Genomic DNA, 14,033 nt, shown 5'->3' with positions numbered 1-14,033 from the left:
GGTCCTGGGATCGAGTCCCGCATCGGGCTCTCTGCTCAGCAGGGAGCCTGCTTCCTTCTCTCTCTCTCTGCCTGCCTCTCTACCTGCTTGTGATCTCTGTCAAATAAATAAATAAAATCTTTAAAAAAAAAAAACCTAAAAAAAAAAAAGAAATGAAACAATAAACTGGAAAATAAAATAGAGGAAATCTCCTGAAAAAAGAAGCAAAAAAGGTAAAAGAGAAAAGAGGAAACTTAGCAGAAGAGTTTCAAGTCCAACATTAGATTATTTGGAGTACCTGGATAGCTCACTCAGTTAAGGGTCTGACTCCTGATTTTTTTTTTTTAAGATTTTATTTATCTATTTGACAGAGAGGGAGAGATCACAAGTAGGCATAGAGGTAGACTGAGAGAGAGGGGGAAGCAGGCTCCCTGCTGAGCGGAGAGCCCCATGCAGGGCTCAATCCCAGGATCCTGAGATTATGACCTGATCCGAAGGCAGAGGCTCAACCCACTGAGCCACCCAGGCGCCCCTGACTCTTGATTTTTAACTCAGGTCATAATCTCAGTGTCTTGAGATCGAGGCCCACGTGGGACTCCATGCTCAGTGGGGAATTGGCATGAGATTCTCTCTTCTCCCTCTCCCCCCTCCCCCCTCCCCCCTCTAAAATAAATAAATCTTTAAAAAAACATTTGGAGTTTCTAACAGAGCAGAAAATGAAAGATGGGAATAAAAAACATTCAGAAAACTTTCTCAAAACTGAAGCTCATCAATTCCTATACTTAAGGGCACACCCACTAAAAGTGTCCAACACAATGGTAAAAACTTAAACCAAGTCACAGCATGGATTTCAAAACATGGAATGAAGAGATTCCTAAAAGTTCCAGAGAGGAGAAAAAGATACAAAGTTCGGAGGATCTAAATGACCTCTCTTTTGACCCGCAACATCAACAGCTTTAAAAAAAACAACAAAAGCGGGGCACCCAAATGCCAAATGGCTCAGTTGGTGAGGCTTGAGACTCTCAGTGTCTGGGCTGTGACTTCAAACCCCGTGCTGGAGGTAGAGAGTACTTAATTAAGAAATGTTTTAAAAGCAAGGCCGTCAAAGTTTTAAGGGAAAGATGATTTCCAGTCTAGAATTCTGTACCTAGGCAAGCAATTAATTAAGACAGAATAAAGACTTTTTCAAACATGGGAGAACATGGGAGAAATAACAGAAAATTTATCTGAAACATGCCTTTTCTTAGCTTCTGGAGGATGGGATATACCCAATTATTAGAACAAATCCAAAGTAAGTATTGCAGCAAACAAGGTGAGATGAGGAAGGAAGAGACTGTGAACACATAGTGGGATGGGAGAGAAAACTGTGAAACACGAGGGAGTGGTGTTGAAACAACCCCAGCAAGATGATGAAGGAAAACTTTCAGGGCGATGGCTCACATCTGGAGGACAAGCAGTCTGGCTAGCAGGTCAGAAGGCAGCAAGCGCTGGCAATGTAACAAAAGCTGATAAAGTACACGAGGCTTCACTGGGAGAATCTGCACCAATGCAAAGAACTGAAAAGTATACAGAACACTAGTAACGACAACAAAAAAGGCAAAAGAGATATGTCACCGTGTATCTCCTATGTTACAGTGGACCACAGGATTAGGCTGTGAATAGTGTTTATGCAATTCCAACAGAGTAACAGAGAATACTTATCTAACCAAAAGCTGTGACTTATTTCTATCAGGAAGAAAGGGAGGGAAAGTATAGATCCCATTATCATACAAAAGAAACACAGGGGTGCCTGGGTGGCTCAGTGGGTTAAAGCCTCTGCCTTCAGCTCAGGTCATGATCTCAGGGTCCTGGGATTGGGCCCTACATTGGGCTCTCTGCTCAGGGGGGAGCCTGCTTCCTCTTCTCTCTCTGCCTGCCTCTCTGCCTACTTGTGATCTCTGTCTGTCAAAATAAATAAATAAAATTAAAAAAAAAAAAAGAAAACCAAAACTAACAGAATATATTTATATATATTTAGCAAGTCTACAGATCCTTTTTCCATCATTTTACAGTGACCTTTTCTTCATTTTGGTTTATTTTTGTAATGTGAAAAATATCATTCTAAAACGCATTTTTATTTAACAAACTAAAAATATTCCTCCAAATCTCTTGCTTGTCATTAACTCTTGCGTGTCAATTTCCCTCAGGTTCTATTTTCTTAAACCAACCTTTAAAATTGTCACCTCTGTTAAGGTTGAACTTTGCCAAAAAAATAAAAAAGAAGTTACTTTGTAATTTTGGGGGGAAAAAGCACATACATTAAAACTAGGTAATGTTTTGTATATACAGTTATTTTGGATATATTATTGTAAGTTGTACAAATGTATTTTGAAGAATATTTAAGAAAAGCACTTTTGTTATTCCATCAATAAATGCTCTATTTAAAAAAAAAATCTAAATTCAAATTATTTTAAATGAGCTGTATGTGGGCAATAGTCCAAAAGCATTTTAAATATGTTGGTGGCAAGATGAAGATGAAACTGGCCCACTCACAAACTTTTGGCACATACGGACATTTCTTTAAGATGCCCACAGAGCAATATGTTTCCAGAACTTACAAAACAATTTATATCCTTTGACTCAGGAATTCCCTAAATTTCTGCCCAAGAATATTCACTCCAACTGCTGTTATTACTAAAAGAAATTTGTTAACATGAATTATTAAACAACAGGACAATGGTTAAGTGTACCTGATTCAACAAGTCTGACTAATTAAGGCATTTATTCCTTTTTGAGTACATGAATAAAGTTCTAAAATTATCTGCAACTCCTCCATATATAAATATGTTAAGGGCCACCATATTCAGTAGAGTTATCTAGAGCTGATTATGTCAAAGTTCTGACAGATTTATAGATATCTCCCTATATCCTCACCTAAATATAATCTATGGTTACAAAACAGAAAAGCTGGAGGACCCCAACATGAAGAGTTAAACCTACAAACTTGCTTTTAATTTCATAAGCAAAATTAAATATGCACCTTATGTAACAAAATACACAAGATTTAAAGTAAAAGAGAACACACATTTCCTGTTTAATGTTTTATCTAAAAGAAGCTTACTTGTGTATTTGGCACAGCACGCATCTCCGATTTTGGGTCTGTAAGACACTCGGCTTTTCTGAGCATTGCAATATTCTAACAATTCAGCTGTCAATATACACAATCTTTCCTGATCTTCTGAAACATAAAAAAGCAATCTTTTGTTAAGAAATTTCCAATGCTACTGTTTAGACAGTATACAAAAACAGTGTCAAATTGAATCACTGAAAAAAACCCATTTACATTTATGTTTTAAGAACACATAAAACCACGAGTGGTTACCCTGTACACAAGAGATCTAATACTCAGAGAAGGAAGCTTCTGGAAAGCCATTTTCTAGATCAGGTTGGTTATACTAGTGTGCTCACACTACAGAACCCTGTTAAATCATATTTTCCCAGTTTTTTGGCATACTTTTCAGGAAGTGTGTTATAGTTAATGAGATAAGAAAAAGTACTTCCAGTTCATCAGGATTCATTAACCCGAAGTCCCTGCTTTCCACTACATAGACTGAAGATGACAGTTTGTAATACTGGAGATTGAAGAGCACTTGCTGGTATCACCACAATTTGTGATTTGACAACCTGAAACAAAGGTTCACTTTCGTAGCCTTCACGTACCTGCCATTATTCTGCATAGCCATCACCCAGCTTGCCCTAACTCTCTCTGACACTACAAGGATAAACTCAAACATGTTCAAGAGATTTCTTAATTATAAACGTCCACGAAGTAAGAAAATATTTATATGCTACTTTTCTTCAGGATTAGGTCCAATATAAAACATTTCTCTAAGTTCCTAAGCCATAGTAACAGTGATTATAGAGTGACCTATAAAGCACTCTTTCAATATTAACAGGTTTTCTCAAAAAGTTGTAGACGGTTAGCTTTTTAAGTGCAATTCAATATACCTAGTACCTATTTTTTGTGATAGTATCTATTTTTAAACAACAAAGTATACAGTAATTAAGGAAACTATTTTCTTATAAAAAGCTGTAGGTTAGACTGGATAGGGAAGGTGTTAAATGCAGGGTGTTTCCCTGCACATTTATTTTACATTTGTTTGTATAACTAAATACCCCTGAAGATGGCCAATTCTTCCTTAAAACATTGAATAAAACAAAAATCACCAGCCTCCCCTTCTCTCTCACTTCCTAAGGAGTTCAGAAAAGAGGTTTCATTATACAGTTAAAAAGATGAGCATAAATAGGTCTCAAATTTTGGTTTCTTACCTGGCATCTCATTTGGTATAGCATAAAACAAGTGTGGGCTTATGATTTCCAATATGGTTGCTTGTACAGTTTTATTAACTGGCAATTCTATTGTCCTCCACTGCTCAGGGGAAGAAATGGCTGAAATCATACAAAACAGATCTTGTATAACAGATCAAAGTTGTTATTCTCTCTCAGTTTTATCTTTATTCAATTTATTCATCAACTGAATCAACATTCACAAATCCTTAAAATGAAAATCTGTATTTTCACAAAACAATCTATTCAGTTTGAGGGACTCTGTGTTACAAAGGAGTCCAATCTAGAATGAAAATCTTTGACCTGCTGCACTCCTGTATTATTTCTGTAATATATTTCCATTTCCATAGTATAGTTAATGTAAATCTTATAACTGGTTCGCACTGTAGAGACTCTATAACGGTACGATGCAAAACTACCTGATAAATAACTATGATAAAAATAATAGCTTTTAATAAAACCATGTTTCAATAAATACTATCTTTTTTAAAAGATTTATTTATGAGAGAGAGTTTGCATGAGCAGTGGGGGTAGAGGACGAGACGGAGACAGAGAATCAGAAGCAGACTCCACACTGAGCTGGGAGCCCGAAGCAGAATTCAATCTAACCACCCTGAGGTCTCTCACCACCTGAGGAGAGACCAAGAGTCAAGACGCTCAACCGATTGCTCCCTTGAGGCATTCCAATAAATACTAATTTTAGTAACTTGTTACCTATTTCCACAAAGTATGTATTCCTACAGAAAAACTGCTAGAAAAATTTTCATAGCCTATAAAAGCAAAGGATAACATAAATTTAAATAACAAATCAATGGTTTAAGCACATTACCTTGAAGCCCCAGGATATCAACTTGAAGATCACATTTACTAATGGCTCTATTATTTGTCAAGTCTCTGAGTGGCGAACTAGTTTTTAAAACCAGATGTTCATCAATCAAAACATCACTAATTATTCTGGGATATGATGTGGAGAGATCAGTGAGCTCTATTCCCACTCCCTGTCCGGTGATTTCGACCACTCGGGCTTGGAGTTTGATCCCTGCAATACACGTCTGAAATCTGGCTATGGCTTCTTCAGTCCAGTGCTTGTTTCTAGGCTGTATATCTGGCAAATAAGAAGAGCGTTAAAAAAGAATTCTGTGCCCAAGCTTCATTTTTTGCTTCAATAGTGTCCGGGACTGGTCCTTGTCAAGTGTTGCATTTGGGTCAGCGATTTTGAGTATCGTTTTTCAATGCTGAGTTACATTTCTACATCTTCCACGCCTGATTACAGATAACATACTACTAGGGTTTTAGGAGGCTCAGAAATTTTCCTTATTTTTCCCCCTAATATGTCTTTACCAGGCATTTTTCCAGTAAGCATAAATAGGATTAGAAGCCACCATTTTGTACTGTTATGTATATGATGATGAGTTACTAATTATGCTGGCAGAAGAGCTCAACCATACACCTTCACTTCCATAAACAGTTTTCTAATGCTTATTTCAAAATGTTATTTTGAACACCTCACCAAGAATTATTTTTTGGATAATTTTAGCTTATACCCTTATTTTTAGAACAGTAATCCTCAAACTTGAGTGTGCATCTGAATTACCTAGAGGGCTAATTAAAACAGATTTCAGGGCCACATGCTAGAATTTCCAATTTAGCAGATCTTCGTCAGGGACTGAGAATCTGCAGTTTAAAGAAGTTCTCAAGTTGATGCTGCTTGTCTGGTGGCCACATACTTTTTTTTTTTTTTTTTTAAGATTTTATCTATTTATTTGATACAGAGAGAGAGAGAGAGAGAGTGCCCACAAGCAGGGGGAGTGGCAGGCAGAGGGAAAGGGAGAAGTGGGTTCCTTGCAAAGCAAGGGGAGTCCAACATGGCCTCCATCTCAGGACTCTGGGATCTTGACCCAAGCCTAAGGCCGTTACCTGACTGACTGAGCCAGCCAGGCACCCTGGGGTCCACATTTTAAGAAGCATGGACATAAAGCATGGTAATCAAAAAAATAAACTAAAACATGTTTAGTGTAGTAAGCAGAAAGAAAACATGCCAAAGGAGAAATAAAGAGCATCTACACTGCCAGACATGAGCACTATTAGCATTTTGACATCCAACCTTCCATAATTTTCATGTGCATATGGAAAGACCCACATGCACATATGTACTCATTTCTTTTATAAAGAAACCTTTGCAATAATAATAATAGCTCTTATGGATATAATGCCAGGTAGTGTTAAGTGCTTTATATTTTTCATCTCTTTTATTCTTAATGACTCTTCGAGGAAGATACTATTATTTTCCAGATGAGGAAATAGAAGCACCGAGAGTCTTAATCATTTTCCTGAGATTTTCCTGAGTTGGTTCCAGAGTCTGTCCTTGTAATCACAATGCCATCCTGAATCTCCTTTATAACTTGCATGCTTTATGTACCTCACTAACCATTCTTCATATTAATAGCTCATGGTTAACAACACTTTAATGACTGTAAAAGGAAACACTTAAACCGAACTTTGCATGTCAGAAAAAGTCTGTTTCAAAGTGTTCATTTAATCCTCATAACAACCAATTGAAATAGGTACTATTACTGTCAATTGTACAAACTGTCATTTAACCAATCCTCTGTAACTGGCTAGTTAGCTAGTTTTGCTATTACTAACAGCAGCATAATGAATTTCCTTGTAGACAAACTGTGAAACTCCAAGATCGTTTCTTTGCAATAAATGATTACAAGTGAAAATGCTGAGACAAAAAGGCAGAAATATTTGAAGCTCTTGAGAAATCCTGCAAACTGCCTTCAAGAGAACACATTAGTTTTCGCTCCCATCTCAGACACAGAAAAGCAGCTGTTTCCTTACTTTAACATCAACACTGAATGTTTCAGCCAGGATCTTCAAAAATACATTTCTAAACTGTACAATATGAAGCAGGACCTTCTAATACACACATTAAAATTATAGGTGTTGATATTGTGAATTATGTATACCGTAAGTATTAGAAGACAGTTGAGAAAGTTTCTTATTCTGCACCATACCTACTAACCAGCACCGTATCCCTTGAAATGGAAGTTTTAAAAATTTGGATGGGATTATTCGGAGTTCATCTGCAGTAACTTCTTCCATGTTCCCATAATCCACAAAATGGACTTTAATGTTTCCATCCGGTAAGATTTCCTTGACTAAGGCACGATACCAGTTATCATCACCTATATTTAACACAAAGTTTGAACATGGAGCATTATTTCCCTTCTATTAACATTTGAAATTTTCATCTTCAAAAAACAAATCCTTTGTCTAAAGTAACTAGATAAATTTGTTCTCTTTCTCCAGATGATGTCTTTAATTTTTCATTTAGAAATCCCCAGAATTCTCAAAATCCACTTTTTGGAATACATCCAAAATGTTTATAGCACCACACTTTAACATCAGATGTAAATTAAAGATTTCATTTATCACCTATCCAATAAACAGAATGTGAAAGTGAAGAGAAGACTTCATAACTTCTCTTCATTTTCACATTCTGTAAACAGAAACAGAATGTTTACAGAACGTATCTGTCAATCTGGAAAGATTACAATACTCTCATAACTAAGGACAAATTGTTTTACTTGTTATTAGTAAAATAATGTAAAAAGCAAATAGAAAAGCTCACGCAATGAAATTAAGGTGTTTCACAAAATATACTTTCAAACTAAACATGCACAGGGTGACCAGAAGAAACAATGAACCTTCAGCGAACAGGTTTCCCATTACCTAATTTACTTTAATATCAGAAATTCTGGAATGAAAAGCATTTAGCAAAGTTTAACAAAGTTGAGTTAAGAAAGTTTCATTTGGGGCGGGGTGCCTGGGTGGCTCAGTAGGTTAAGCCTCTGCCTTCGGCTCAGGTCATGATCTCAGGGTCCTGGGATTGAGTCCCATATAAGGCTCTCTGCTCAGCAGAGAGACTGCTTCCCCCTCTCTCTCTGTATGCCTCTCTGCCTACTTGTGATCTCTCTCTGTGAAATAAATAAATAAAATCTTAAAAAAAAAAAAAAGAAAGTTTCATTTGGATTTTCCTTGCTACAAAGAGAAGACAAAACATGAGATTTTAAGCATTCATTTTGTCTTGATTTTTGAGAAATACTTGCTTAAACATCAGGAATAAAATACACATTAAAAATAAGGGCTGAATGGGGGCGCATGGGTGGCTGGGTCGTTAAGCAGCTGCCTTCGGCTCAGGTCATGATCCCAGGGTCCTGGGATCGAGCCCCGCATCAGGCTCCCTGCTTGGAGCTGGGGCTGGGGGAGCCTGCTCCTCCCTCTGCCCACTCCCCCTATTTGGATTCCCTCTCTCACTGTCTCTGTCAAATAAAGAAATAAAATCTTTTTTAAAAAAATAAGGGCTGAATGTCAAGAAACAAAAGTTTCTATCAATGAAGTGAAGATTCTATCAAGTGCAACTTACCTGCAAAAAAAGCACAACACGGTTGCCCTACTTCTGCCTTAAAGTCATTGGGCACCTTCTGCTGGCAATATTCTGCTAATGACTTGTTCAAATCATTGAGTTTCTTTAAAGCTGAAAACACAATACATATACAGCACTCAATATTCAGAAAGCATGCAGAATACAGCTTTTCCTCTAAAGTTGGGAAATGTTTTGATCATAAAATCTCAGGTACAGGGGTGCCTGGGTGGCTCAGCGGGTTAAGCCTCTGCCTTCAGCTCAGGTCATGATCTCAGGGTCCTAGGATTAGCCCCACATTGGGCTCTCTGCTCAGCGGGAAACCTGCTTCCCCTTCTCTCTCTGCCTGCCTCTCTGCCTACTTGTGATCTCTCTCTGTCAAATAAATAAATAAAATCTTAAAAAAAAAAATCTCAAATACATTCCCAAGCAACTGTTAAGTGCACATCAGATGCTTTTCTCTTTTCCTTACTAAAACGTTAATTGGGAAAATAAGTCGTGATTAGTGAAGTCTCTTGGTAACCCCCTACCATGGCACTGCTATCAGCATACCAGAGCACGAGCTTTGTGCAGAAGCCTGTACAGAAAGTGACATACAAGCTGTCCTGAAGGAGGACACAGAAGTGCTGAGAAGATGCAGAGATGTCTGCTAAGGAAACAGAGAGGTGAGCTGTGTGTGCTCCTTAAGCTTTTAGAGAAAAAGAGGACAGACAAGGAGAGGGTGACTCCAGAAGGAAGAAAGGGCTCCGAGGCAAAGTACAGAATTAAGCCTCCAAAATTTATTTGGTAGGAGCAGTTTGGAAAACAAGGGAAGGTAAACCACTGAAGGACACACCAGCCATGTGTTGGGCAAGATACAAACCACGGATGGCTTTAAAATGCTGAGGGGCACCTAGGTGGCTCAGTGAAGCATCCAACTCGATTTCGGCTCAGGTCATGATCTCAGGGTCCTGAAATGGAGCCCCAAATCTGGCTCCCCGCTCACCAGGGAGGCTGCTGCTCTCCCTCCCCACCTTCCTTCCTCTGCAAACCATCCCCCACCAGCTCTCTTTCTCAAAATAAATAAATAGATCTTGAAGAAAAAAAAAAAAAGAAGGAAAAGAAAAGACTTATCAGCCCAAGACCTAGTAGAAAACAGAAGCTGCAAAAATCATTTAAAGTATTTTACCTACCTGTATGCCTACACAAACAGGGATATATCCACATAAGCTTATGCACAGAAAAGAACCTTATTATTATTATTTACTTATTCTGAAAAGATTTAGAAAATTGAGAGAGGGACTGGGAAACTTACTTCCCACTATACATTCTTTTAAACTTTTATTTTGTACCATGTACTTGTATAATCACCTATAAAAATAAAAACTGACTTTAAAAATTTTTAATTTTATGCTATATGAAATAGTGGTCCATCTACCAGATGATTCTGGAAGGAGGGATGATAAATCTCACAAACTGGGAGCCAGACAGGGACTCAGGTACCTAGTTCAATGTCCTCACGGAGGAAGCAAGCCAAGATTTTAGAAATGTTAAAATTAAGGATGCTCTCAATGATAGCTCAAATGAAAAAGAAGGAAAATACAAATGTGAGGATGTGGAGCGACTAAAACTCAAACTGACAGCTGTCATAATCACTTTGGAAACTTTGTGGCATTCATTGATCAAAGCTGAAAATATAAATACCCTTTAGGATATAGTCAGCAATTTCCTTCCTGATATACATTCAAAAGAAGCACACATCCATGTGCACCAAATCTGTATGGAAATGTTCACACCAATACATTCTATAGCTCAGAACGAGAAACAACCTACATGTTCAGCCCTATAAAGAAAGAGATTTGCAGTGTCATTCACAAAGTGGACCACAAGCCACTGCTACATGTAAAAACGAAGAACTGATCTCACAAACAACGTAAAAAAAGATGGCAAGTGTACGAGTGTACATACTGTTCGATCACATTTCATAAAGTAAAGTTCAAAACCAGGAAAACTATGCTATTGGAAGGCAGGATAGTATTTACTTTTTAACGGGAGAAGGGGTAGTAATCAAAGGAGACCTGGAGGAAACTTCTGGATGACTGGTAATGCTTCATTATCTTGACCTAGATGTCAGTCACTCAGTGTTTTGACTTCGTGATGACGTATCAATGCTGCAATATTTGTGCACTTACATATATGCATGTCATGCTTTAGTAAAATCTACCATTTAATTTTCAAAAATAAATTTAGAAAATGTTCTATGAAATTGAAACTGGTTTAAATAGTTTTTAAAAATAGAAACAGTGGCTTAAAATGGAATAAAAGGCAATTAAGTTTAATCAAATCTTTCTTATTAGTAGAAATACTGCCCTGGCCCTTCTTGGAAAGACAGTACTTCTATTATTGAGTGAACTCCTCTTCAGTTATTACCACACCTATGTATCTGTAAGGGAAATAGATGAGAAGACTCCACTTACCATCCTCTTGAAGCACATGGCAGTAAAATTCTCCAGGACTGTACATCATACAGACCACAACATCTACTGTTTGGTCAACAGCCATTTCAACCCACGTCCACTCCAATGGATTTAGTTTTGCTTCTATACCCAAGGCAACTGCGAAAACAAAAAAAATGACCTTTTACAAAACAAATGGTCAAAGTGTGGATGGGAGGTATGGCTGGTGAGGGATCTGCTTTTGAGGAAGTCCAGGGACTTTTAGTGACATCTGCCAGTGACCTTCAGGTTTTGCTTTTTTTGTTTGTTTGTTTTGTTTTTTTTTCAGTTTTCCCACACACTCATACTATATTTAAATGAATGCTTGATTCAAAAAGAGAGAACATACTCAACATCATTCTCTTTGAAAGCATGAGAACCCTCCCCCCCAACACACTCACAAGCCATCGGGATTCCAGCACAGACATGATGGAGCGGACATCTTACTCACCGCTGTCTTCCTTTGTGACACTGGGTTTCTCGGCCAGCTCCCCTGCCTCCACAACGGCAAAGCCGGCGTCCCTGAGCGCCTGCGCAATGCTGATGTGAGGCGTCACGGATTCGTCCACGAGCTCCACCAGGGAGCTGTTCTCCAGCTTGTCAGCCACTTTCACCGTGATCATTTTGTTCTGCACAATCTTCTTCATCAAAGAAATAGCTTCTGGAGTCCAAATTCCTAATGATGGCTTTACTCCTATCAAAGAATGTTTAAAAGAATATTAAAATACTTCTTTTTTTTTTTTAAAGATTTTATTGATTTATTTGACAGACAGAGATCACAAGTAGGCAGAGAGGCAGACAGAGAGAGAAGAGGAAGCAGGCTCTCCGAGGAGCAGACAGCCGGATGCAGGGCTCTATCCCAGGACCCTGGGATCATGACCTGAGCCGAAGGCAGAGGCTTTAATCCACTGAGCCACCCAGGCACCCTTAAAATACTTCTTATAACAAGCATTTATAAAGTTTAGCTCCTAATTTCCTCAAAGTTAAATTTAAGGAACATGACAAACATGAGAGCCAAAAAGTCCCACCTGAGCAGAAGGATTTTCTAATATTAAAACAAAGGCAAAATTATAAAGAAAAAAAAAAGCCTATAGAAAACTACTCTATCTCTATGTAAACAAACCATAATTCCATTGATATGAAATGTCCAGAAAAACATATCTCGAAGACAGATTAGTGATTCCAGGGGAGCTGGGATTAACTACTGACACGCACAAGAAACCTCATCAGGGTGCTGTCTATGAACAGTAAATTACTAAAAATCACAGAATTGTATACCTAAGACTGAGAATTTTATGGTATGTAAATTATATCTCAATAAGCTAAGAAAATCATAAACAGAAGCATCCAACAATCCAGGAAGAAATACTGCTCCCTTACAAAGACATTAAAAAAACACCAGCAGTACTTAAACTGCAAAGGCACTTGCAAATCAACAACCCAACATTATGCCTAGCCTTCTCATAAGAGCAAGTAATGTATGGAAAAAAAAGTTCAGCCTCATGGTAATAAAATAATTAAATTGATTTAGTTTTAACTTATCAAAACTGGCTAACATGAAATAATAGAGAGGTAACTCTATTTGGTGCACCGTGTGAAGGAATGGGCTCCCCTGCTGTCTTTCTGGTAGGTGTATAAACTAGTTCTATCCTTTCTGGGGAGCAATAATAACATATACCACAAACAGGAAAAGAAACATGCCCACAGACACCTCCATTTCACCTGAGGAATTCTGTAGTACAGCTATATCTCATAGCCTGTCATCCTCAGGAAATGATCATGGAAGGGTTGCAAAATACAGTTAGAAGAACACTGCTACGGGGTACCTGGGTGGCTCAGTGGATTAAGTGTCTGCCTTTGGTTCAGGTCCTGGGATAGGCCTCACACTGGGCTCCCTGCTCAATGCAGAGTCTGCTTCTCCCTCTGCCCACCCCCACTCATGCTCTTTAATAAAAATCTAAAAAAAAGAATACTTCTACTAGCAAAAACTTGGAAATAATCCTTCTGATAATCAGATACTAGTTCAATTATGGTATATCTGAGTGAAGGTAATAGAGGCCAATTTATTGACATGGAAAGAAGCCCCGGCTCCTGGTGGGATAGATTTTATATATAGTAATTTCTAAGCATATGTTCGAACATACTGTTTTTACAAATGGGTTTTGCTCTACTTTGTGTAATGAATCAGCTTCTATGTTATTTACCAATAATCCAGACTACAAATAGAAAAAAAAAGAATGCTCAATTTCTTAACCACAGGAACATTAAATTAAACTTTATTTTATTAGAGATAGCAATATAGTCCTGTGTATTTGAAGTGTTCTATTAAGGACTATTTTTGCACTAACAGAAGTTATACTTAAACACATTCTTTTATCTTCTGGATAGTTTATGTTCTAATGCTCTTACTTTAGGTTTTAGTACTTTTAAGAATATGGGAACCTCAAAAATGTCCTACCTGCCAGCACACATTTTATAGCCTGCATCGGCAATTCCAGCAACTTCGGAGTTATGGGACAGAGTCTCGTCAAACTAAGGATTTCAAAGTTTCCATAATCTACATATCCAACCAGTACAGATTGTTCAGAAGCATAAGCTAAAACGGAGGCACGGTACCACTGATCATCCTCTGAAAGAAGGAGAGACTATGTCTCAAATGATTTTCCAGTACAGATATAAACAAAAACCTTCCCTCCCAAATTTAGAGATGGTCATTCGTAGGTTTTACGTTAACAGAGTACCAGGCTTTACTGAACAATGTATGCCTAGTCAACATGACAACCTCTGCTTCTCAGAAGCCCTCAATTCCTAAAAACTCCCTTTTA

At 37.9% G+C, this 14,033-nt stretch overlaps 1 protein-coding gene across 9 annotated transcripts in view; it reads right to left on the bottom strand.

Annotated features, from left to right (window-relative positions):
* Positions 1–14,033, bottom strand: part of TDRD1 (tudor domain containing 1) — a 49,048-nt gene that overhangs the window by 6,869 nt on the left and 28,146 nt on the right. For 7 of the 9 annotated variants that reach the window (XM_082721463.1, XM_082721466.1, XM_082721459.1 and 4 more), the window contains exons 14-21: positions 13,667–13,837; positions 11,660–11,902; positions 11,191–11,328; positions 8,738–8,848; positions 7,326–7,496; positions 5,135–5,410; positions 4,288–4,407; positions 3,080–3,196 (exon numbers count right to left, since the gene is read on the bottom strand). In XM_082721463.1, the coding sequence (XP_082577589.1) occupies positions 3,080–3,196; positions 4,288–4,407; positions 5,135–5,410; positions 7,326–7,496; positions 8,738–8,848; positions 11,191–11,328; positions 11,660–11,902; positions 13,667–13,837 (1,347 nt within the window). The remainder of the gene's footprint in view (positions 1–3,079; positions 3,197–4,287; positions 4,408–5,134; positions 5,411–7,325; positions 7,497–8,737; positions 8,849–11,190; positions 11,329–11,659; positions 11,903–13,666; positions 13,838–14,033) is intronic. The other 2 variants (XM_082721464.1, XM_082721467.1) reach the window with 2 other exon arrangements.

This window comes from Mustela nivalis (genome assembly GCF_964662115.1).
Source record: "Mustela nivalis genome assembly, chromosome: 2".
Classification (NCBI taxonomy): domain Eukaryota; kingdom Metazoa; phylum Chordata; class Mammalia; order Carnivora; family Mustelidae; genus Mustela; species Mustela nivalis.
Note: the sequence above shows the minus strand (reverse complement) of the source record. Positions and strands in the feature narration are given on the sequence as shown.